Source organism: Rosa chinensis, chromosome 3 (assembly GCF_002994745.2).
Source record: "Rosa chinensis cultivar Old Blush chromosome 3, RchiOBHm-V2, whole genome shotgun sequence".
In the NCBI taxonomy this organism is placed as follows: Eukaryota; Viridiplantae; Streptophyta; class Magnoliopsida; order Rosales; family Rosaceae; genus Rosa; species Rosa chinensis.
Window position 1 is genome coordinate 15,990,222 of NC_037090.1, and position 19,510 is coordinate 16,009,731.

The 19,510-nt window shown below is 35.8% G+C and overlaps 2 protein-coding genes across 2 annotated transcripts; one reads left to right on the forward strand and one right to left on the reverse strand.

Moving 5' to 3' along the window:
* Positions 1 to 31: 31 nt before the first annotated feature.
* LOC112193172 (pentatricopeptide repeat-containing protein At2g32630) lies at positions 32 to 2,270 on the reverse strand. The gene has a single exon (XM_024333243.2). The coding sequence runs from the start codon at positions 2,155 to 2,157 to the stop codon at positions 301 to 303; it is 1,857 nt and encodes a 618-aa protein (XP_024189011.1). The 5' UTR covers positions 2,158 to 2,270; the 3' UTR covers positions 32 to 300.
* Positions 2,271 to 8,515: 6,245 nt separating this feature from the next.
* On the forward strand, positions 8,516 to 9,136 carry LOC112193176. Its single transcript, XM_024333251.2, has one exon. It carries the CDS (start codon positions 8,755 to 8,757, stop codon positions 8,971 to 8,973), a length of 219 nt encoding a protein of 72 aa, XP_024189019.1. The 5' UTR covers positions 8,516 to 8,754; the 3' UTR covers positions 8,974 to 9,136.
* The last annotated feature ends 10,374 nt before the right edge of the window (positions 9,137 to 19,510 follow it).

Consider the following 19,510-nt stretch of genomic DNA (forward strand, 5'->3'; position numbering starts at 1 on the left):
AATATTTTAAAATTCAATCAATTTACTCTACTTGCAAAAGCTTGAATTCGCCATAGAGTTAAGTAGATCCATTTTCCATTTTCTAACAAAACAATAAAAATAAGCTTTCCTTTTCCTTGGCTGCCTTAGCTCCAAGCCCTTGGCTGCCACAATGCCGCAAGCCACAAGCCACAATTACCACAAGGAACGGGTACGGCAACTGGAGAGCCGAGCATTTCTGAAGCTCAAGGAATCACTTGGCAGCCAAGGACTTGGGGCTTATGCTCCTTTTCTAACACCAAATTGTCACAAGCCACAATGCTACTCATCTGTCATAGAGCTAGACTTGTCTGTATAAAGGCCTTGTACAAGTGAATTATATACCCTGTCATCAGGTATGATGCTTGCTTTTTTCATGTCATCGTACAATTTGAAAGCTTCTTCTTTTCTCCCCACCTTAGACAAACCCGAAATAATTACTGTGTATGTGACAACGTTTCGAGTTAAACCCCTCTGGGACATTTCATGAAACAATGTCAGTGCCGCATCCACGTTGCCAGCAATACATTCACCATGTATAAGCGATGAATATGTATACGAATCTGCCATCAAACCCTTGTCTTCCATCTCCTCTTTTATCTTATGCGCTTCCTTCAGTTTACCTTTCTTGGTATGCCCATCAATTAGAGCATTGTATGTTACGTTATTAGGCCTCTCTCCTTTACTTTCCATCTCCTGAAATACCCGCTTTGCTTCGACCAAGTCTCCTTCCTTGCAATATATGTCTATCAGAGTAGTGAAGCACACTGAGTTTGGAGCCACACCTCTTTCTGCCATAGTTAACAAGGACCTCTTTGCGTCCTCATTCCTATTCAATTTAAACAATCCCCTAGCTATAGTGCAGTAAGTATACACATCAGCCTTCAACCCTTTCTTCTCCATTACATCCTGGAACCTCTGAGCTTCATCTATCATCCCTTTTCTGCAGTACCCATCAATCAGTGTATTATACACAACACGGTTTATGGCAATTCCTTTACCTTGCATCTCTTTCACCAAAATGTCTGCCATCTCCATCTGCCCTGCCTTACAAGCACCATTAATCAACGCGCCGTAAGTGTGATCATTCGGAACAAGCCTTCTTTCAGTCATTTCATCGAACAGAAACAATGCCCTTTTCATTTTCCCCGCTCTACAATTCCAGTTAATCATCGAAGTGTAGACGTACACATCCGGCTCTATCCCTCTCTCACGCATTTCATCAAACAGCTTCTCTGCATCTCCAATCTTCTCACAACTCCCATACCAGTCAATCAAAAGGTTGTATGTTGCGACATTATACTCCACATGATTCATCTTCATCAAGCTCAAGGCCTCATTGACCCCACCAAAATCCTTCATTTCAATGTAGGCTTTCGTAATCGTGTTATACGTATAAACATTAGCCTCAATCCCTCTCCCACCCATTTCACCCATCAATGTCTTAGCCTTTTCCACCTCTCCTCTCTTACAAAGCTCATTGATCACTAATGTCATGGAATAAACCGTGATCCGAACACCCTTTTCGAGCATTAGATCAAAGAAACTTAAACACTTGTCCACTTGATAACACTTCTTCAATGCGAGCAAAAGCACAAAGCAGGACCTTTCTTCAATCTCAAGCCCATTCTTGTACACATAATCAAAAACCCCAATGGCTTCTTCAAACATTTGGTTGTCCGCATAAACCCTGAATAGCATATCCCAGAGTTTCTCAACCGAGCCAGGCGCATAAGAACCATTCTCGATCAAAGAAACGATTCCGGAAACGGGGCATCGGAGACGACCGTTGTTCACTATAGCATTCACCACATTCTTCATGTGGGCGAATCTTTTAGCTTGGTGGAGCCTGCAAAAGAGGGTTACATGGGCTTGGAGATTGGGTCTGTGGGATTTGAGAGACGGGTTTCTTCTGAGGAAGTTGAATAAGGTCAAGCAAGATTGAGGTGGGAGGATTGGGTCTGAGAGGACGAGGTGGGTTATGTTGGGGTTGAGATTGGAGAGCAGAGATGAGGAGGTTTTGAGGTGTTGAAGGCCTGATTCCACTAGGGTTTTAGCGATTTGTTGAGCGACTTGTTGGTTTGATATCATGGTGGCGTCTGAGGGGATCAGTTTTTTCAGGGTGCTCTGGGAGGACATTGTTTCAGGTTTTGAAAAAGAAGAACGTCTTGGCGGGTATCACTACTATTAATGTAGCCAAAAACCAAAAGTCTGCAGTGCTCAAAATGAACAGATCCGATAGTGCAACTGATTGAAACGGGTCCGACAGCGGGTTTAGGTCCTATTACGTGACACTTTGGACGCAATTTACACAATTTTGGTCTAAAAATTGCTCTTACTCCCATTTACTTAATCTAACATCTATTGACAGTATTATTCTCATTTTAATTAATAAATTACACACTTTTCCAGATCGGTGTTTGGTGTTGGAAAAGTGTTAGGTTGGGGGTTCTTCTCCCCGATCCGGTGTCTCTTGTTCAGATCGGGCATGTCTGGGTGATCTACAGTTGGGTCGGAGTTTCTTGGTGATCTGATGTCAGATCGATATCCGGTCGGGTTCCGGTGGGGTGTTCCAGGGGTTGTGCTAACAGGTGGAGTGGTGAGGCCGCAATTCTGGTGGTTGTGACCTCAAAGGCAGTGATTGTGAAGATAGGTGGGTTAGTCTCGATCTGCAACCAATGGTAGGACGGCGGAGGTGCTAGGGAACAGTGGTCACGGCAGTCGATCGGCAGCGGAAGCTAGTTTGGGTCCTAGGCTGGTGGGCAGGCTTGGTTTGAGTTGGGCTACGAAGATGGGAGGAGAAGAAGATGTGGGTGCCCAGAGCATTTTTTTTTTTGTAAAATTGGGGCAAAATGCCCAAAAGGAAAGAAAAAAGAAAACAGAAAAAAAATTTAGGGGGCAATAATATGATTACTGGGGGGGCATTAATATGATTATTGGGAGGCAATAATACGATTTTTGGAGGGCAATAATACGATTTTTTGGGGGCAATAATATGATTATTGGGTATTATTAGGGGCAATAAAATCGGACGTCGGAATCCGGTTACCGGTTGTCGGATTCCGGTCACCGGAGTCCGACGAGCTATCCAATGACTTCTCTCTCTAAGTAACAAATAAGGAGAGGGCAAAATTGTCCTAAAAATAAATTAAAAACAATAAATAAAAAACTTAATTGGCCAAATGGGCAAAATATTAACCTCAAAATTGTGTAAATGGTCATTATCCCATAACATTTTACTATATAACAGAGTGGGAGAGCTTCTAATGAGGACTAGTTAAGAACTTTCTTGCGAGACCTACTTTTTTATTACATTTCTGCAAATCAACTGTTAGATGTTTATGTATTCATGTAATTTTTTAATCAAATTGAAATTTTTTAAGACATTCATAATTATGATTTGTCAATTATGAACATGAACGACAGATTTGGTCTGTCCATTGATTGATCTAGTTTGGTAGATTAATGATTATCAATTTGGAAGAAAATTTTCAGAAGTGATATACTTATGCATATATATACATCTAGTGGTTGATTTTCCATAATGTAATTGAAAAGTGGGTCTCCTAATAAACGTATATTTAGGTTGCATTGCTTGAGAATACATTTAGGTAGCGTACAGAGTAAGAAAGACTAATAAGTTGTGCTCAAGCGTACCGAGCCAATCTGAGCATCTTCAACTAAGTTAATTGGTGACAAATTGGACAAAGTGTGTTATGTGTGATTATTGGGGGTGGATGCTTCCTAGCTAGTTTCATCATCTTGATTTCAAACATCCTAAAATCTGTTTTCAGTTTCCTTTACTCTCTGTTCTATCTTCTTCTTCTTCTTTTTTTTTTAATTTTTTTTAATGTATTTTACATGATAGCAAACAACCTTAAAAAATCACCAAATATTGTATGTCAGACGCCTTGTGTGTCTAGTACAACTGTGTAAATTTTCATTTTTTTTCTGAACTGTTTTGGTTACGTTTTCAATTTATTTTTCAACTGCTATTCAGTTGGAGCAGTAGTCACTTCTTGTGACTTTTGTTGAAGCCTTGAGTTTAAATTAATCCTCTGCGGGAGACCCTTATTTTTCTACACTACAATTGGCATATTTGCAAGAGAACAAAAAAAATCAGTAGATTTCAATTTAGTTATCACCTCAAGGCTAGAAGATGGAAAAATCAGTAGATTTCAATTTAGTTATCACCTCAATGATTAGCAAAGAGGCAAGAACAAATAAACTGCCTCGAAAAGACTTGAGTAAGGGCCATTGAATAAGAAAAAGCAAGACTAGGGGTAATGGAAATTAAACCTATAGATGCCTAGCTGACCTTAAATCTGTAGGTAGTTTGAATCTAGATCATTAAACGAAAAAGTAAGATATGACTAAAAAGTGTTGAGGGAGTGAAGACCTCGTATAGTCGTATGCAAAGAAATAAAGGTGAGATGTTCGATAAATTATTTCAATAAATCAATATGAAGGTATTGAGTAAGAAAACCAAAAGCCAAACCAAAATGAGACTTCTTTATCTCGTGCTTGCCCTAAGAAGAAAACCTCTTATGACAAAAAAAAGAAGAAGAAGAAAACCTCTTAAACCAGTCACCAGCAACACGTTTTAATCCATCTAATTGGAGCCACAGACCAAGAAGCTTTTGGCTGTGAAAATTAGGGAGTGGAGCGAGGGACAAGGATTTTTTTTTTTTTTTTTTTGGATAATAAGGAACGAGGATTAATAGAAATTGAAACCAGAGATGCCTTATTGCCAGCCTTTAAAACTGCAGATAGTTTGAATTAAAATCATTGCAGGTGGGGATGATAGTGATGCTGTATCATGGTAGATGGAGACCCATCACATTAAAAGGTTCCCTAAGACCAAGAAGAGCAGCAGAAATTATTGAGTCTTCTCTTCTCCTGGACCAGATCAAGGAGCCTTAACTCACCATAGCCTCAAACTTTGGCTTATAGCACATGGCATGATGACCCATTCATGGACGTGATCTTTGACGCTTTTATGTAGAAATTTTACGGTAATTTAGAGTACTGAACTTTTGGAATCGATAAAAATATTCATATTACTTACCATTAATGGCAAGACGAACCATATTGTTGACTGGTGAACAATCAACATAAATACCTCTCTAAAAAAGCTAGAACCTATTTACCACTACAATGATAGAATCAAATTTGGTCTTTAGTCTTTCGACTTCTGTGATCACTCTTATCACTACAATGCAAGGAAAATGACATCTATAGTTTTTTTTTTGATGACAGAATGACATCTATAGTTGGACTGAGTGAGCCATCATAGCTAGCAGTCTCTGTAGTCTAGAGTTCAAGCCTTCAAAAATATGTGTGTGGGGGTATGGTCAAAGATTCTATTCATTTGCTGACCAAAAACTTAATCATTAGTACTCCAACGTTTCAAATTACTAGAATTTCTGGCTTATTTCTTGTCTCACGTAGCAATCCCAATCTCAAAGTGGGGGCTATGTAACTCGCATTTTTCAAAGAATTTCTACATTAACCGGAGGCAAAGTGTTTCATCAAACACTTTGAAAAACTAAAATATGAAAATGAATATATATATATATATATATATATATGTACACAATCTTAGTGAAAAAAATAAATAAAAAATCAGTGACGCCTATCTCGACTAAAATTTTCCTGTGCAGCACCAAGAGAAGGCTCATAGGAGGACATATGACACCACATGTTAGCTGCTATCAAGCAAGACTTGCATGATATTAATGAATTGTTTCACTGGCTTGGATGTTTCAAGTTTTAACTTTTTAACTAAGTAGTTAGTAGGCCATTTATCATGTTTACTTATGCTGTGTACGTAACTATCCTTCCCTGACAGCTGGTGCATAGCAGTGTTCACTGTTCATATAATTACAACCTAAACATACCAGAGGCTACTTCTAGGCTCACAAGGTCCCTTCTCTTCTCTGCCTCTTCTCTGCTCTGTATTCAATCCCAACAGGACAATCCCCCAGCCCCCCCCAAAAAAAAAAAAAACATAATCTGATTAATTCAAAAGTTTTCAATAAGATCAAAATAAAAAAGCTGTCAAACAATTTTGAGATATAGAAAAATCTCTCAAATATTGATACGGTATAACAAAACAGAGCAGAGAAGAGAAGGGACCTTGTGAGCCTAGAAGTAGCCTCTGGTATGTTTATATGACTAGATAGTATTTCCATAAAATCAAGCTCTTGATTAGGATTCGACAACATAACCCCAATTACCCTGAAGATTAGAATTCAATAAGGTCATATGATGTACAAGAACAATTGATTCAGTTTCAACAAACAAATTGAAAAGAAAGCATAAGAATGAATGATTTGAAGATATAAAATTCATGGGAGCTCTTCTAATGATGACCACTTTAATGAGGACAAGTTGAAGACTTTCTAATCAATTGTTTGGGAAACCCGCTTTTCGATTTTACTATGGCAAATCCACTGTTAGATGTTTATGTATGCATGAGTAGATCACGTCTGAAAATTTTCTTCTAAATAAATTGCTAATTGTTATGAACATGAATGTTTCATAATCGTGATTTATCAGTTATAAACTAGATCAAATCAATGGACAAACTAAATCTGTCAAACATGAACTGTTCATATTCATGACTGATAAATCACGATTATGAATGTCTTAATGATTTTCAATTTGGTTGAAAAATTACATAAATAATCTATACATGAATATCTAAACATCTATAAGTTGATTTACGGAAATGTGATCGAAAAGTGAGTCTCACAAAAAGATCCTCATCTAATCCTCATTTTAGTGGTTCTCATTAGAAATTCTCCGAAAAATTCATATTAAGTATCCTACTTAGCGCAATAGCTCAAAAATGAGTGTTTTGTAGATGTCACGCTGCTCAAGGAAAACAAATAATGAACTTTGAATGAGCATATAATTATGATCCTTGGTGACTCATGATGAATGATTTGGGAAAGTTAGGATCATCATTGTGAAAGCTTGATAGTACGCTTATACCTTCCACTATTAGGTTTTCGCAGGCGGTGGGAAAACTAGGGAATTTTGTATTTTTCACATTCTAATGTTTTTAGGTGTTTTTTTTTTTTTTTTGAGTAAAATGAGGTCAGCCCTTTATTGAAATTGAAAAATTACAACAAAATGATGTCAAGCATCAAGAAAGAAATAAAAGTATGAAATGAAAAAGATGCGAAAATTGCATCAGAAATACAAGAATTAAAAATGCAAGAGCAACAATGTCGAAACACATCGCTAATTTTACACTACGGATTGCAGTCGTGTAGTGAATTGAGTAGTCGGTGATTTGATTACCATGCAACTCCAATGCACAAATTGACAAAAACCAATTTTGGCATTGTAATGAGGGCACTCTCCCACCTAAAGATCGAAGCCAGCCAAGGGTGTCAGAACATGGCCATATTGGCAGACGATCTTTCATGAACATGTACCATAAACTTGGGTCTTGAATCCAATACCAATAACGCCCATAAGTCTCAAGCCAGTCTAGCATTTGACATACAGCACAACAAAGATAGCGTGTCGCAGTCCAAATCCAAAAACCACCCGGATCCCAAATCCCAAATCCGGATCCTATTGCAGATTCCACCCAGATCCCAGATCCGGATCTAGATGCACAGTTGGCTCTGGGTTAGAAGCAACAGACTCATATTCCATTCCCATTGCCAGAACCACCGCTGACTCAAGACCAAGATGAAGAGTGAACCACCAGACCTGCAAGATCAAAATCAAAACCAATAGAACCAGCCAAATCTCGATCAGTCCCTGTCAACCCCCAGTTGCGCAAGGCGGCGATGCCTCCAGCTGGATAAACCAAATCGCCGCATTTTGCCACCTCTGTTAGCCATCCACGGTGAACAACAGCCAAAACACCACCACTGTCCCACGCGCCCCTCACAACATCCTCCTTCACCGGATCTATGTCAGCAGCCATCTGCACCGACAATCCACCACATCTCCATTGCCCAGACTTCGGAAACCCCAGGAGGCAACCACCACCGCCAACTTCCTCCGCCTGAGCAATCAAAACAAACACCTCACCACCGCCACTGTGGAGAGTGACGAGGGTAAAGAGAAATAGGCTGAAACCCATGATAGACTCCATGAATATGAAGTAGGTGCAGGAGTAGCGAACCTAAAGGAACGCCGAAATCCAAACCCTAGCAGAGCTAGGTCTTAGTTATTTTTAGGTCTTTTATTTAGTTAGTCTTGTGTTTTGGTTAGATTTTCTTAAAAATCAAGTCGAGATTAAGTTTTCTAGTTTATTTTACTGTTGTCTTAGTTACTTTCCTAAATTATGTTTTGTGGTCATCGATTTTGATATCTGCTCTATATATTAAGCACAGCCCTTAGTTTCATTTTCCATTCATTTGCATATGAAGAAGAAAAACATGCAGTTTTTGCAATGTCTTGTGTTCTTTCCTGGTTCATTAATGTGTTGCTGGAGAATATATAGTTTTATTTCTGTTGAATTACTTGCACTGTCATCATGTGATTCCGCATAATTTTATGGTAACAAATAATTTCTACATTTGCTACCTTTGTGTGTGTTTGCATGTAAAGTGAAACAACTCTTCTATATAAATAGAGGAAGCACATGCACCACCATATATATCTACCTTTCTCATTAATTTACTGCTTCAAGTGGACTAGCAGTGTAGTAGTGACAAAACTATAGTAGCAGAATAGGCTGCAGGCGAGAGACCTTTATCCATCCTCATGGCAATGAAGGAAAGTGATAGTACTACCACTACTGCTACAACCACTGCAAGTTTCAATAATAGCACTGGGAATCTGGACAACAATGGCGGGTGCGAGCCCTGCAGATCTTTTGGTCAAAAGTGCACTCATCTTATGAAGAAGCAGAGGACCAAATTCTACATCCTCCGACGTTGCATAGCAATGCTTCTCTGCTGGCACGAACGTAACGATCCCTGAGGATCCACGAGCTAGCCCACCCTCCTTTATATACAGCTGCAGCTGCAGATTGTTAGTTCTGCTGCTTAATCTATTTTCTGTGTTAATTACTAGTATTGTTAATCTACTTATATCTTATCTAGGGACTGTAATTAAACTGTTCGTCATGGAATTATAATTAGCCTTTTTTGATGGAATCATCAAGATCTGTTTGCTGTCCAATATTACTTGGATCTTAAATTATTTTCATTTTTTAGCTTATCGTTCGTTTTTCTGTCAACTACTCCTCTTCTATCTCCTCCATTTTTGTATGGTGCTGTTTAAAACTAAGAGCTCATGGAGTTTACCAATGGATCAATGAGATTGGAAGGAATTCTGGGCTGTTATCATCCAATCCTCAGAGGTCATGAGTTTTCTTGGTTTTAGGCGATAGATCCTTATCATCCATATTCTGAACTATGTGGACTGTCTAAAATGTATATAAAAGTTACCCTTCATTAGATTTAGATCATTGGTTATAACTAACTTCTAAACTAAAACCAGGCCAGAAGATTTTGCAGAAACAGAAGTGAATAATAGTAGTGCATATTTTTATTTTTATTTTGGCTCGATGTAAGTTAAGGTTTAAATGCATGATTTAATTTTTCCTACTAGCTTTCCAACCACTTCAGATACTATAATTAGTTTGGTGTTATAGATTTCTTTCTTTAAAGGTGGTAAGTTCGAATTTCTTTTTTCCATTGATAATAATAAATAAATAAAAAAGCAAAGAACAATAAGTTCCATTATTCTCCCTTTAACTTTCCAGCTTTATCATTGTAGTTCCAAAGAGCCCAACTAAATAATCCTCCCCATGTCTGAGATAAGGGCCCTATATAAATAGTTGTATTAATGCATGGAATTAAGAGACATTGTTTATATTTTGATGCATTTATATAAAACGGATGCCACCCATACCCTATATATCCCACATGATTGTCTGAATCGACAATCTAATCACAAGTGGCCTCCTCCTGCTTAGGGAACACTAGACACGAACAAGGAAACCATTCATGTATTATTAGTATTTTTGGAGTGCATATTTGTATTCCTTGATTTGCAACAAAATCTTATGTAATAAAAGAGAGAATGCCATACACATGTCTGTATGTCTATATATATATTAAGGGTTTTTTTTGGTCTTTTCTAGGGATAGACATTAGACAAACTTTTTTATTACATTTCTGCATCTCAATCGTTCAGTTTTTAGATTCTAATGTGTAGATTATTTTTACAAATTTTGAGCCAAATCAGTGATCGTTAAGATATCAAACTAGGTTAAATCAATAGACGAACCAAATCTGTCAAATCTGAACCGTTCATGCTTATAATTTTAAATCGCAGTTTTGAATGCCTTAACAATAATCGATTTGGCTAAAAATTTACATAAATGATCTGTACATTAGGACCTCAAAAATGAATGGTTGAGATGCCAAAATATTATCAAAAAGTTGGCATAATGCCCTATCCCTATAAAATACCAAAAAAAAAGAATCTCTCACTAGAAGGGCCCTACACACACACTATTATTAAGAGAAGAGAGTTTGTTCTCCATAATTTTTTTATTATTTTTTTTTATCAATTTGCCCCTTATATATTAAAATACTTTGAATCAGAAATAAGCAATATAGATAATAAAGTCAATTAACAAAATAAAAATAAAAATAAAAATTCAATTGTATGTAGTGGAGACGTGGTGGGAGTTTCCACCATTTTTAACTCTACACCACACACTAAAAAAAAAAAATCTTTCTACGCACAGTGTGTGTAGGCCACTGCTAGCATATTATTAAAAAAACTTTATTAGTTAAAATTGAAAAAATGTATTAAAATAACTTTGAAATATTAAAAACTCAATTTTGTTCTTCAGGCACATAATTGTCAAAATACTAAAACAACAAAAAATTAGATAAAAATACGAAAATAAGAAAATACAATCAACTTTCTCTATACTCTATAGAACTACCCATTATCTAGAGTTATTTGCAGAGAGCCAGAGAGTATATCATTCAGATAATTATTCACTATTATATAATTTTCTAAATTTTTTATTGATTTTTACTTTCTTTTTATCAGAGAAATTTTCTTATACATGCAGAGAGCATGTGTTTGGCTGTTTGCAGACAAGTATGTAATTAACTAATTATGTGTGTGTGTGTGTATAGAAAACCATTTACATGATAGAATTATAGGTTTGAGCAAATGAATGGTGAACTATCTACGATGACGAATTTATTCAAAATAATGAAAAAGGTGAACTATAGAACACTCTATACAATATCAATTGTCAAACAAGTTAGGGACATTTGTACTCCTAGTCTCCCATTGCACGGACTAATGAAGTTAGTTTACTACTTATAGAACCAATCTATATATATCCATTTCCGAACAATAAAACGAGCCAGGGGCGTGGCCGATCATTTTTCCGGCGAGCATACGAGGATAGAAGATGCGGGGTGCGTGGGCCGTGGCCCATGCTTCGTAGATGTGGTGCCCAGAAGGTATGTCAGCAGAGGGGACAGCGAGAATCGTAAAGACTAAAGAGAGACTGGTGGCAGGATCTGGTGCAGAATGGTGTAGCTGAAACAGACTTTCCACACAGCCCCCTCGTGCAGCCATCGTCTCAGTTTCCCTTTCCAGTTCGTTTTTTCTGGGTCTACCATTCCTTTCGTTTCTGACCATGCGATTCACTGCTAAACTACTGTAATAAGCACACACTTTTGACACTTCACCGACCTCCGATCTGCCCAGTCAATTTTTGCGTCTCGGAAGGTAAAATTTCCAGTCGACCTATTTCTCTTTTTTCGGGTTCAACACAATTATTTCAATCAAGATGGAGACCTTACCTTTGACAAGTAATCATTTGACAATTACAGGCGTAAATTATACACTTTGGTGTAGAGTAATACTAGGTAAATTATTTTTTTTAGATACTACATGCATCCTACCTTATGTGGCAGTTGATGTGGCACAACCACTGTATTTAATAAAATTCTGTGGTTGGTTAGACTTTCTGTTACATCAGCTGTCACAAAAGGTGGGATGCATGTGGTACCAAAAAAAAGTAGTTCACCTAGCATTATTCTTTCGTGTAAGATATACATATTAGTATTTCAGAATATTGAGTTAGGAGTCGTTATATTATCACTTTTTTATGTATGGTCTACACAAGGAGCTAATGGATCCGTACTGTAAACTATAGAGCATATTTGTATTGTTCGAAGTATTGTTGCATATGTGGCATCTAGCTTGGATTTTTGTTTTTATATTTGTGGAGTTTTCATGATTAGGAAATGATTACTTAAAGAGGGTTTGAGATTGGAAGAAAAAGATTTTGGTTATTGCAGAAAAGATTGAGGATGAATTTTAAGGTTTATGGAAGCATTAGCGGTATCAAATGAGTACGAATGAATTTCAAAACATGCTTCCGTTGAAGGATATGTAAGAATCCAAAGAATGATCAAGAGGCTGGGGGTAGCTAACCTTCATCGATAGATAACATATGGCACAATAAGGAGGCATCATGCATTTTTCTATAATGATAAATTTCTAACTCTGAACACATGCGAGTGAAGCTATAGATTCTTTGGTTGAGTACTTAAGTCGCATTTATTGCCAATTTGCAACAGATAACACAGCATTGTGAATCCACAGAATTTCCATTTTTACTATCCAAGAGAACAATCGATCAAGTATGTCTTCTAATGATGAAATGCCAAATCCAAAAGATGAAAACGTGAATGTAAATTAAAGTCAAGGACAATATGCTGTTCCTCTGCTGGGCCTGACAGTAGGGCAAACACGTGCATCGCTGACATGGTTGAAAATTGAAATATTGATGTTACTGTGTGCTCTGTTACATTCATCGCGCCAAAAGTCACCATTGACACAATACTTTTCTGCAACAACCATTGAAACTTAATGTGCAGACACACGTGTGTGTGAACCACAAGTACTGGAAGACCTAAAGGAGCCACAGAACCCTAACTCTCTCTCTTTCTTGGTTATCTTCTCCAACAACTTGTCAGTTGACAGTTGTCGATCCCATGACTCATTTGATTGTCATCATTGAATGGAGTTTGGAGCTCGTACTGCTGTAGAAGTAGGGTTCTGAGGTAGAATATTCTGAATGTGCGTAGTTAGATCAGGGAGACGAAATACAGAACTATAGATGTATGTAGAGATACATGGTTGAACTTTGAAGCATTTTATCGAACTTTTTTCTTAGTTTTGAGAATCAAAATCAATTGCTTAGTAAATGAGCAAGCACTTCGAGTAAATCTAATGTTCTTGTGCTTGTTGATCCGATGAGTTTACAGTTCAGCTCATCAACTACTATCCAGTGGTGGTTGCACTGTTATCGATTATGCATAGCTTCATTATGATGGATATGTTACATGAATCTTACAGAAGTGAGCATAGTTGAAATGATATACCCATCACTTTTAGTGAGTAAGATCGATCATCGATGTGTAGGCTGAGTCATATAATGTAGGATATGGACCCCTTTGTAGGGTTGCCCTACATAACATTGGGAGGAAAATGGAGTGCAGATGAGAAATGTGGTGGGGTGCAAGATGTGGCAACAGGCATAATTGAAATCTAGCTGCTCCTAACATCATTATTTTGGTTATGATATGATTTGATGTGTCTTGCTTACCATGTCTTGCCTCCCATTATTAGGAGAGACTTTGCCAACTAACAGCTGTGTCCTCTCGTTTCAGAAACATCATGCTGTACGATCTGGGTGTGTTTGAGGAGGAGAAGTCTTGCCTTATAATATGGAATTAGAGTTGTTATTCGGTCGGTTTGAATCAATTACCAACTAAAATTTTCAGTTTTTAATCTTATTTACCAAATTTAGTATTTCGGTTTTCAGCATTACTAACTTTAGAATAACTACTTCTTTGTAATAAAAATTAGAATAAATAATACTAGATTTTTCAATTCTATAGTCGTAAACATTATATTCATATACTTGTTATAGCTTTTTTTTGTACAAATGACATAAAGTTTTAGCCATTTTTAATAAAATTAGGTTATTTAACTATCTTTGACCAAGTTACTTAAAATACATGTATTATTAATGTAGTATATGTAGTAATGTTATGTTATTATGAAAATTTTTATGTTTATTTCTTAATATACATGTATGGGTATTGAAAACTATAGTATATAAAGCTAATATTTAGATAATCAGTAGATTCGGTATTTACCAAAATCAAACTAACGTTTTCGATAATTTTATATTTTAATTTTATCGATCTCAGTTACTAAAAAATCGGTATGCCAAACCTACATCGATTGATATTTAATCATTTTAGTAATTACTAAATCAAGCGGCTGCCTTATATGGAATAGAAGATGAAGTTGTCATCATCATTATCAGCTGGAATTGGAGTCCAATCACAGCAATAGTCGAGTAAACCAATGGATGATAATCAATACCTAAAATACTATACCATTCATATCTATGCTGCTTTCACTTTCCCGGGGGGGGGGGGGGTGGATACTTGTCTAATCAGTGCCTCCTAGACCCCAACTTAGCTATATGTGGTTACTCAAACAACCCTCTTCTTAAAACCCATGCCTGCTTTATTAAGGACAATACATTAATCATTGGTGGACATGACTGACTCCCTTCCCGCGCTATATATACTTGTTCAAGTGTAGACACTCATGCATTACCAATTGACCCATACTATTAACACCCGTATTGACCATCCATAATATAAGCACAAAAAAAAATGATGATGATGAAATTCCATGCTATGAAATCAAAGTACTATTATTATACAGAGTCCAATGATTTTGAGGACAAAAGGGCTCAAAATAGGTTGCAATATCCATTGTAAAGTGAGATTTGAAAGTGAAAACACAGATGTTGAGGTTTAGTCGACTAATATTGGATCAACAGTTTGTGAGGAAGTAACAATAAAGTTTATGTGAGAAAAGACATAATGGCGGACAAAACCAAAATAGGTAGTACAAATGATAATATGCGATGAAGGAAAATGTGTTTGGTGAGAGGATGTTTGAATCAACAATTTAAGTAAATTTAAATAAATATATATATATATATATATATTTTAATAACTTTGAATCATTCAGAAATAAAGCTCCAAGAGCATAGTATACTCTCTCAAAACTAGGGCTGTCACTTGATCGGTTCGAATCGGTTATAGGTATTACCAACTTTAAAACCAAAGCTTTCGATTTCAAAATTGAGTTACCAATTACCAACCAAAATTTTCGGTTTTTAATCATAACTACCAAATTCGGTATTTCGGTTTTCAGTATTACCAACTTTAGAACAACTAATTCTTCGTAATTAAAATTAGAACGAACAAAACTAGGTTCTTCAATTTTATAGTCGTAAACTTTGTACTCATCTCCTAATTATAGCTTTCTTTTGTATATATGACATCAAGTTTGAGTCATTTTATATAAAACTAGGTTATTTAACCATCTTTGACTAGGTTACTTAAAATACATGTATTAATGTAGTGTGTGTGTATATATATATATATATATGTAGTACTGTTCATATTATTATGAAAATTTTTATGTTTATTTCTTAATATACATGTATGTGTATTGAAAATCATAGTATTATAAAGCTAAAATTTAGATAATCGGTAGATTCAGCATTTACCAAAACCAAACTAACTTTTTCGGTAATTTTCGATTTCGGTTTTATCGGTCTCAGTTACCAAAAAGTCGGTTTACCAAACTTAAAATATCGGTTGGTATTCGGTCGGTTTGGTAATTATCAAACCAAGTGGCAACCCTACAGTCAAAACTCATATCCCTCTATAGCCGCTTCAATCAAGTGATGGATGTCAGGCTTTTGGAAATTGGTTTTAAGCACCAGAGAGAACCGGTTTTAGGTACCCTCTATGAAATATAAATGGCAAAAAAAATTATAACAAAACCTTTAGAATGTTTATATGATGAACAACATTATGATCATACTTTACATATTTCTAGAAATTATATGTAATAAAGTGTTGTAAATGATAATGATTATTCATGCAATAGGTATTGCTTAATGTATGCGATTGACAGACTCGTAATGTATGCGATTAACATATTTGTAATGTGCAATTGATTAGTATAGCTATTATGTATTGCTTTTTGTATACATGATATAACCCTATATAAACCTCATGGTGAGATGAATACAATACAATTATCCAATTCTCTACAACACGTTATCAGCACAATACTCTAGCCCAAGCCCTAACCAGAAAAAAAAAAAAAACCCTAACACCCGAAATTTCTTTCACCAAAAACTGCCGCAAGCTCCTAGCCCTTGCTAGCCATATCGTGCACTGATCCTGCAGCCCTTGAGCACCCGTGTGCCTCCTACTGCCCCTACACCATCGTCGCAGGCCTGCTGCCCCTGCAGCACATCAGCACGCTCGTTCCTGTGTAGATTAGCCTGTTTTCACGCCCCAAAACGTCTTGATCCGGACCTTAGATCAAAATCCTTCCTTCATCAAAGTTGTTCGTCTATGCCTCTTCTATCTGATCTCTAAATTTCAACTCTATTAGAGTCGTTTTGAGATCTGTACACCATTCGAAGTGGGAGCTGTTCAGAAGCGAATCTGCTCCAAATTTCAACAAGTAAGTTTTAAAGATTAAAGTTCATGCTTTCTTGTCTTTTAAATTCTTTTATTTTATGTAGGATTTTCAATATACGAACATGAGTTCGATTATTTAATAAAGCGGAATTGTGGGGATTCACGCTTAATGAACTAAGAGTGTTCATAATGTTCATATAAAAGTCCATGGACAATAGAAAAAAATTTAGATTATCTTGCAGCAACATTGCAAGGAGACACTTTGCAATGACTAAAGGAATGTGAAAGCTCAGGAAAAAAAGCTGCAAAAATCAACTTTGTAATGAATTTTAAAGATTTTGATTCTACTAAAAGATTTTACACAAATAATAAAAGAGTATTTGTGTGGAGCAATGGATGAAAAAATCATCCATGAAGAGATGAAATTTTGCAATATATGTCAGTATGAAGAATACGCTCAAATGTATAAAAATACTATTTCAAAGTAAAACCAGAGTCAAGCCTACACTGGTCAATGTAATTTTTTCATAAACTCCCAAACCCATGGGATGAATTAGCGATAAAAGGTTATCCTGATTTTCTAAACATGATAATTTAGGATTCAGAATAAACTTTGTTTTAAGACTTATCAACGAAAGGTGTGTGGAAGTCAGAGCTAAAAAATAGGTGAAAAGCCAAATAAGTAACGATTCAAAAGGAAGAAAATGCTGTGATAGGATACTTAGATAAAACTGGAAAATAGGTTGTAATCCACAACCAAGATCTTCTTTAAAAAAAAAAAAAGATATAAGTGGAATCCATTTAAAAAGAAAAAAAACTCAAAAAAGGAAAAATATATGAGAAAGAAAAAACAGTTTGGAAAAAATCCAAAACAAAAGAAATGCATATGTTACATTTGTAATGAAGAAGGGCACTTTGCACCGGAAAGTCCTAAAAAGGAAAAAAACACCAAGAAAATGGTTAAAATGATTGAAAAAAAATAACCTCAAATACTATTCGGAGAAGAAATGTCTGACTACAGAGAAATTCACTATGAGTTAGAAACTGGAAGTGATAGCACAGATGATGAAGAGATCATCTTTATGCCTAAAGAGCATATTAAAGAAAATTCTGAAGAAGAACTTCATAATATAAGATTAAAATATGTCATTGGAGAATAAATAAGTTTTTCTAATGAACAATTACAAAATTTAGAATAAGTCAAATGTGCTATAAATAAACAAAATATTTATAAGAATTCTAGATTTCAAATATTTTCTCATAGAATATTTGAGCAATTTAGTGGAAACACCACGGCTCAATGTACTGAAGAAAGAACAACGGAAATCCCATTGTTTGACAAATAGAGAATTGAAAGATGGAAGAAAAAAATATCCAGACATAAGATATGTTCATATTGGTCTAATGCAGATCACTATAACTACATTATTCAGACAAGGGTTGGACACACCAATACTTGTTGTAGTCTTTGACAAAAGACTAAATAATCCACTTCAGTCAAAGATTGGAGGAATCCAATCTAAACTAGTAAATGGAATAGTTTGGTTTAACATCAAACCAAATCACTTAAGTACGGATTCCACTTGTAAAGATTCATACTTAAATTTGTTTTTTTTCTTTCTAATATATTTTTTCTTTGTTGAAATTTTTTTTCTTTTTTGAAATTTTTTTCTTTTTAAATGGCTTCCACTTATATCTTCTCTTTTTAGAAGATCTTGGTTGTGGATTACAACCTATTTTCCAGTTTTCTCTATGTACCCTATCGCAACATTTTCTTCCTTCTGAATTGTTACTTACTTGGCTTTTCACTTGTTTCTTAGCTCTAACTTTGGTGATAAGTCTTAATACAAAGTTTATTATGAATCCTAAATCTATGATGATGATGGTATTAGCTGACTATGATGGTGTTAGAGACATCATCTCCGATCATGGCCACAAATTTATCCCCTCTCTTCTAGTGCTAGAAATCAAGACCACTAGTCCATCCTCTCTCCCCTAGTGTCATAATCGATGATCAATACATCCACAATCCTATAATAATCCGAAAACACAATAATAACTATGATTCAATCCAAAGCATATTTCTCAATCATGACCAATCTTAAATCCAAGATATTCGTCAGAAATCATGAATCACAAATGAACTACAAATCCGAGCTATTTATTGGAAATCATAAATTATAATTATAACACAAATCTGAATTATTCATCAAAAATCTTAAATCATATGTAAAATGATATCCAAAGAAAATCTCAAATCGAAATTAATGCTCGAATCCGACACTCTTGTGGGAAATAAATTAATATTTAATTAAATTCTAATTTAAACGAAACCCCAAAACCCTAATTCAATAATTCTTCAACATTCCCAAAAATCCTAAACCACGTTGGAATTGGCTCAAACTTATAGGGTATCACAAACTCACTAGTTCTAACAACCTAATAAAAAATCATGATGATCCAACTGTCATATTACATGAATTCGGGTGTGAATTTCTAACAATTCAGAAATCCCTATCGATCCTAAAGTTCGACGTATTCCTACCAAACTGTATTCATATGCTCGTAACAGCATCCTCGACAAAATGGAATAAAATAGAAAATCAAAAGCAATGGCACACAGCCTTATGAGCGGCCACACGGACGCATTGCCTTTACGACCACTAGGCTGCAAAACTTATATCAAAATGTTTATCGCAATGCGCACAAAAACATCTTTAACTCCACCTAAGATTAATTTCAAATGAGGAGATCAGAATCTACCTCAAAAGTTTCAGTATTTCGAAACTTTCGAACTCTATTCTGGAGGCGTCCGGCCGAATTGAGAGTTGAGGCTGGTGGCATTGGGTTTGCAAGGAAAAGGGCTTCCAAGCTCAAGTGGTGGCTCAGCCAATGGTGATCAGAGATCAGAAATCTATTCGAGTCAGCACGCT

Excerpts from the sequence above, each read along its gene's own strand:
- LOC112193172 (XM_024333243.2), bottom strand. The coding sequence starts at position 2,157 with ATGTCCTCCCAGAGCACCCTGAAAAAACTGATCCCCTCAGACGCCACC.
- LOC112193176 (XM_024333251.2), top strand. The coding sequence starts at position 8,755 with ATGGCAATGAAGGAAAGTGATAGTACTACCACTACTGCTACAACCACT.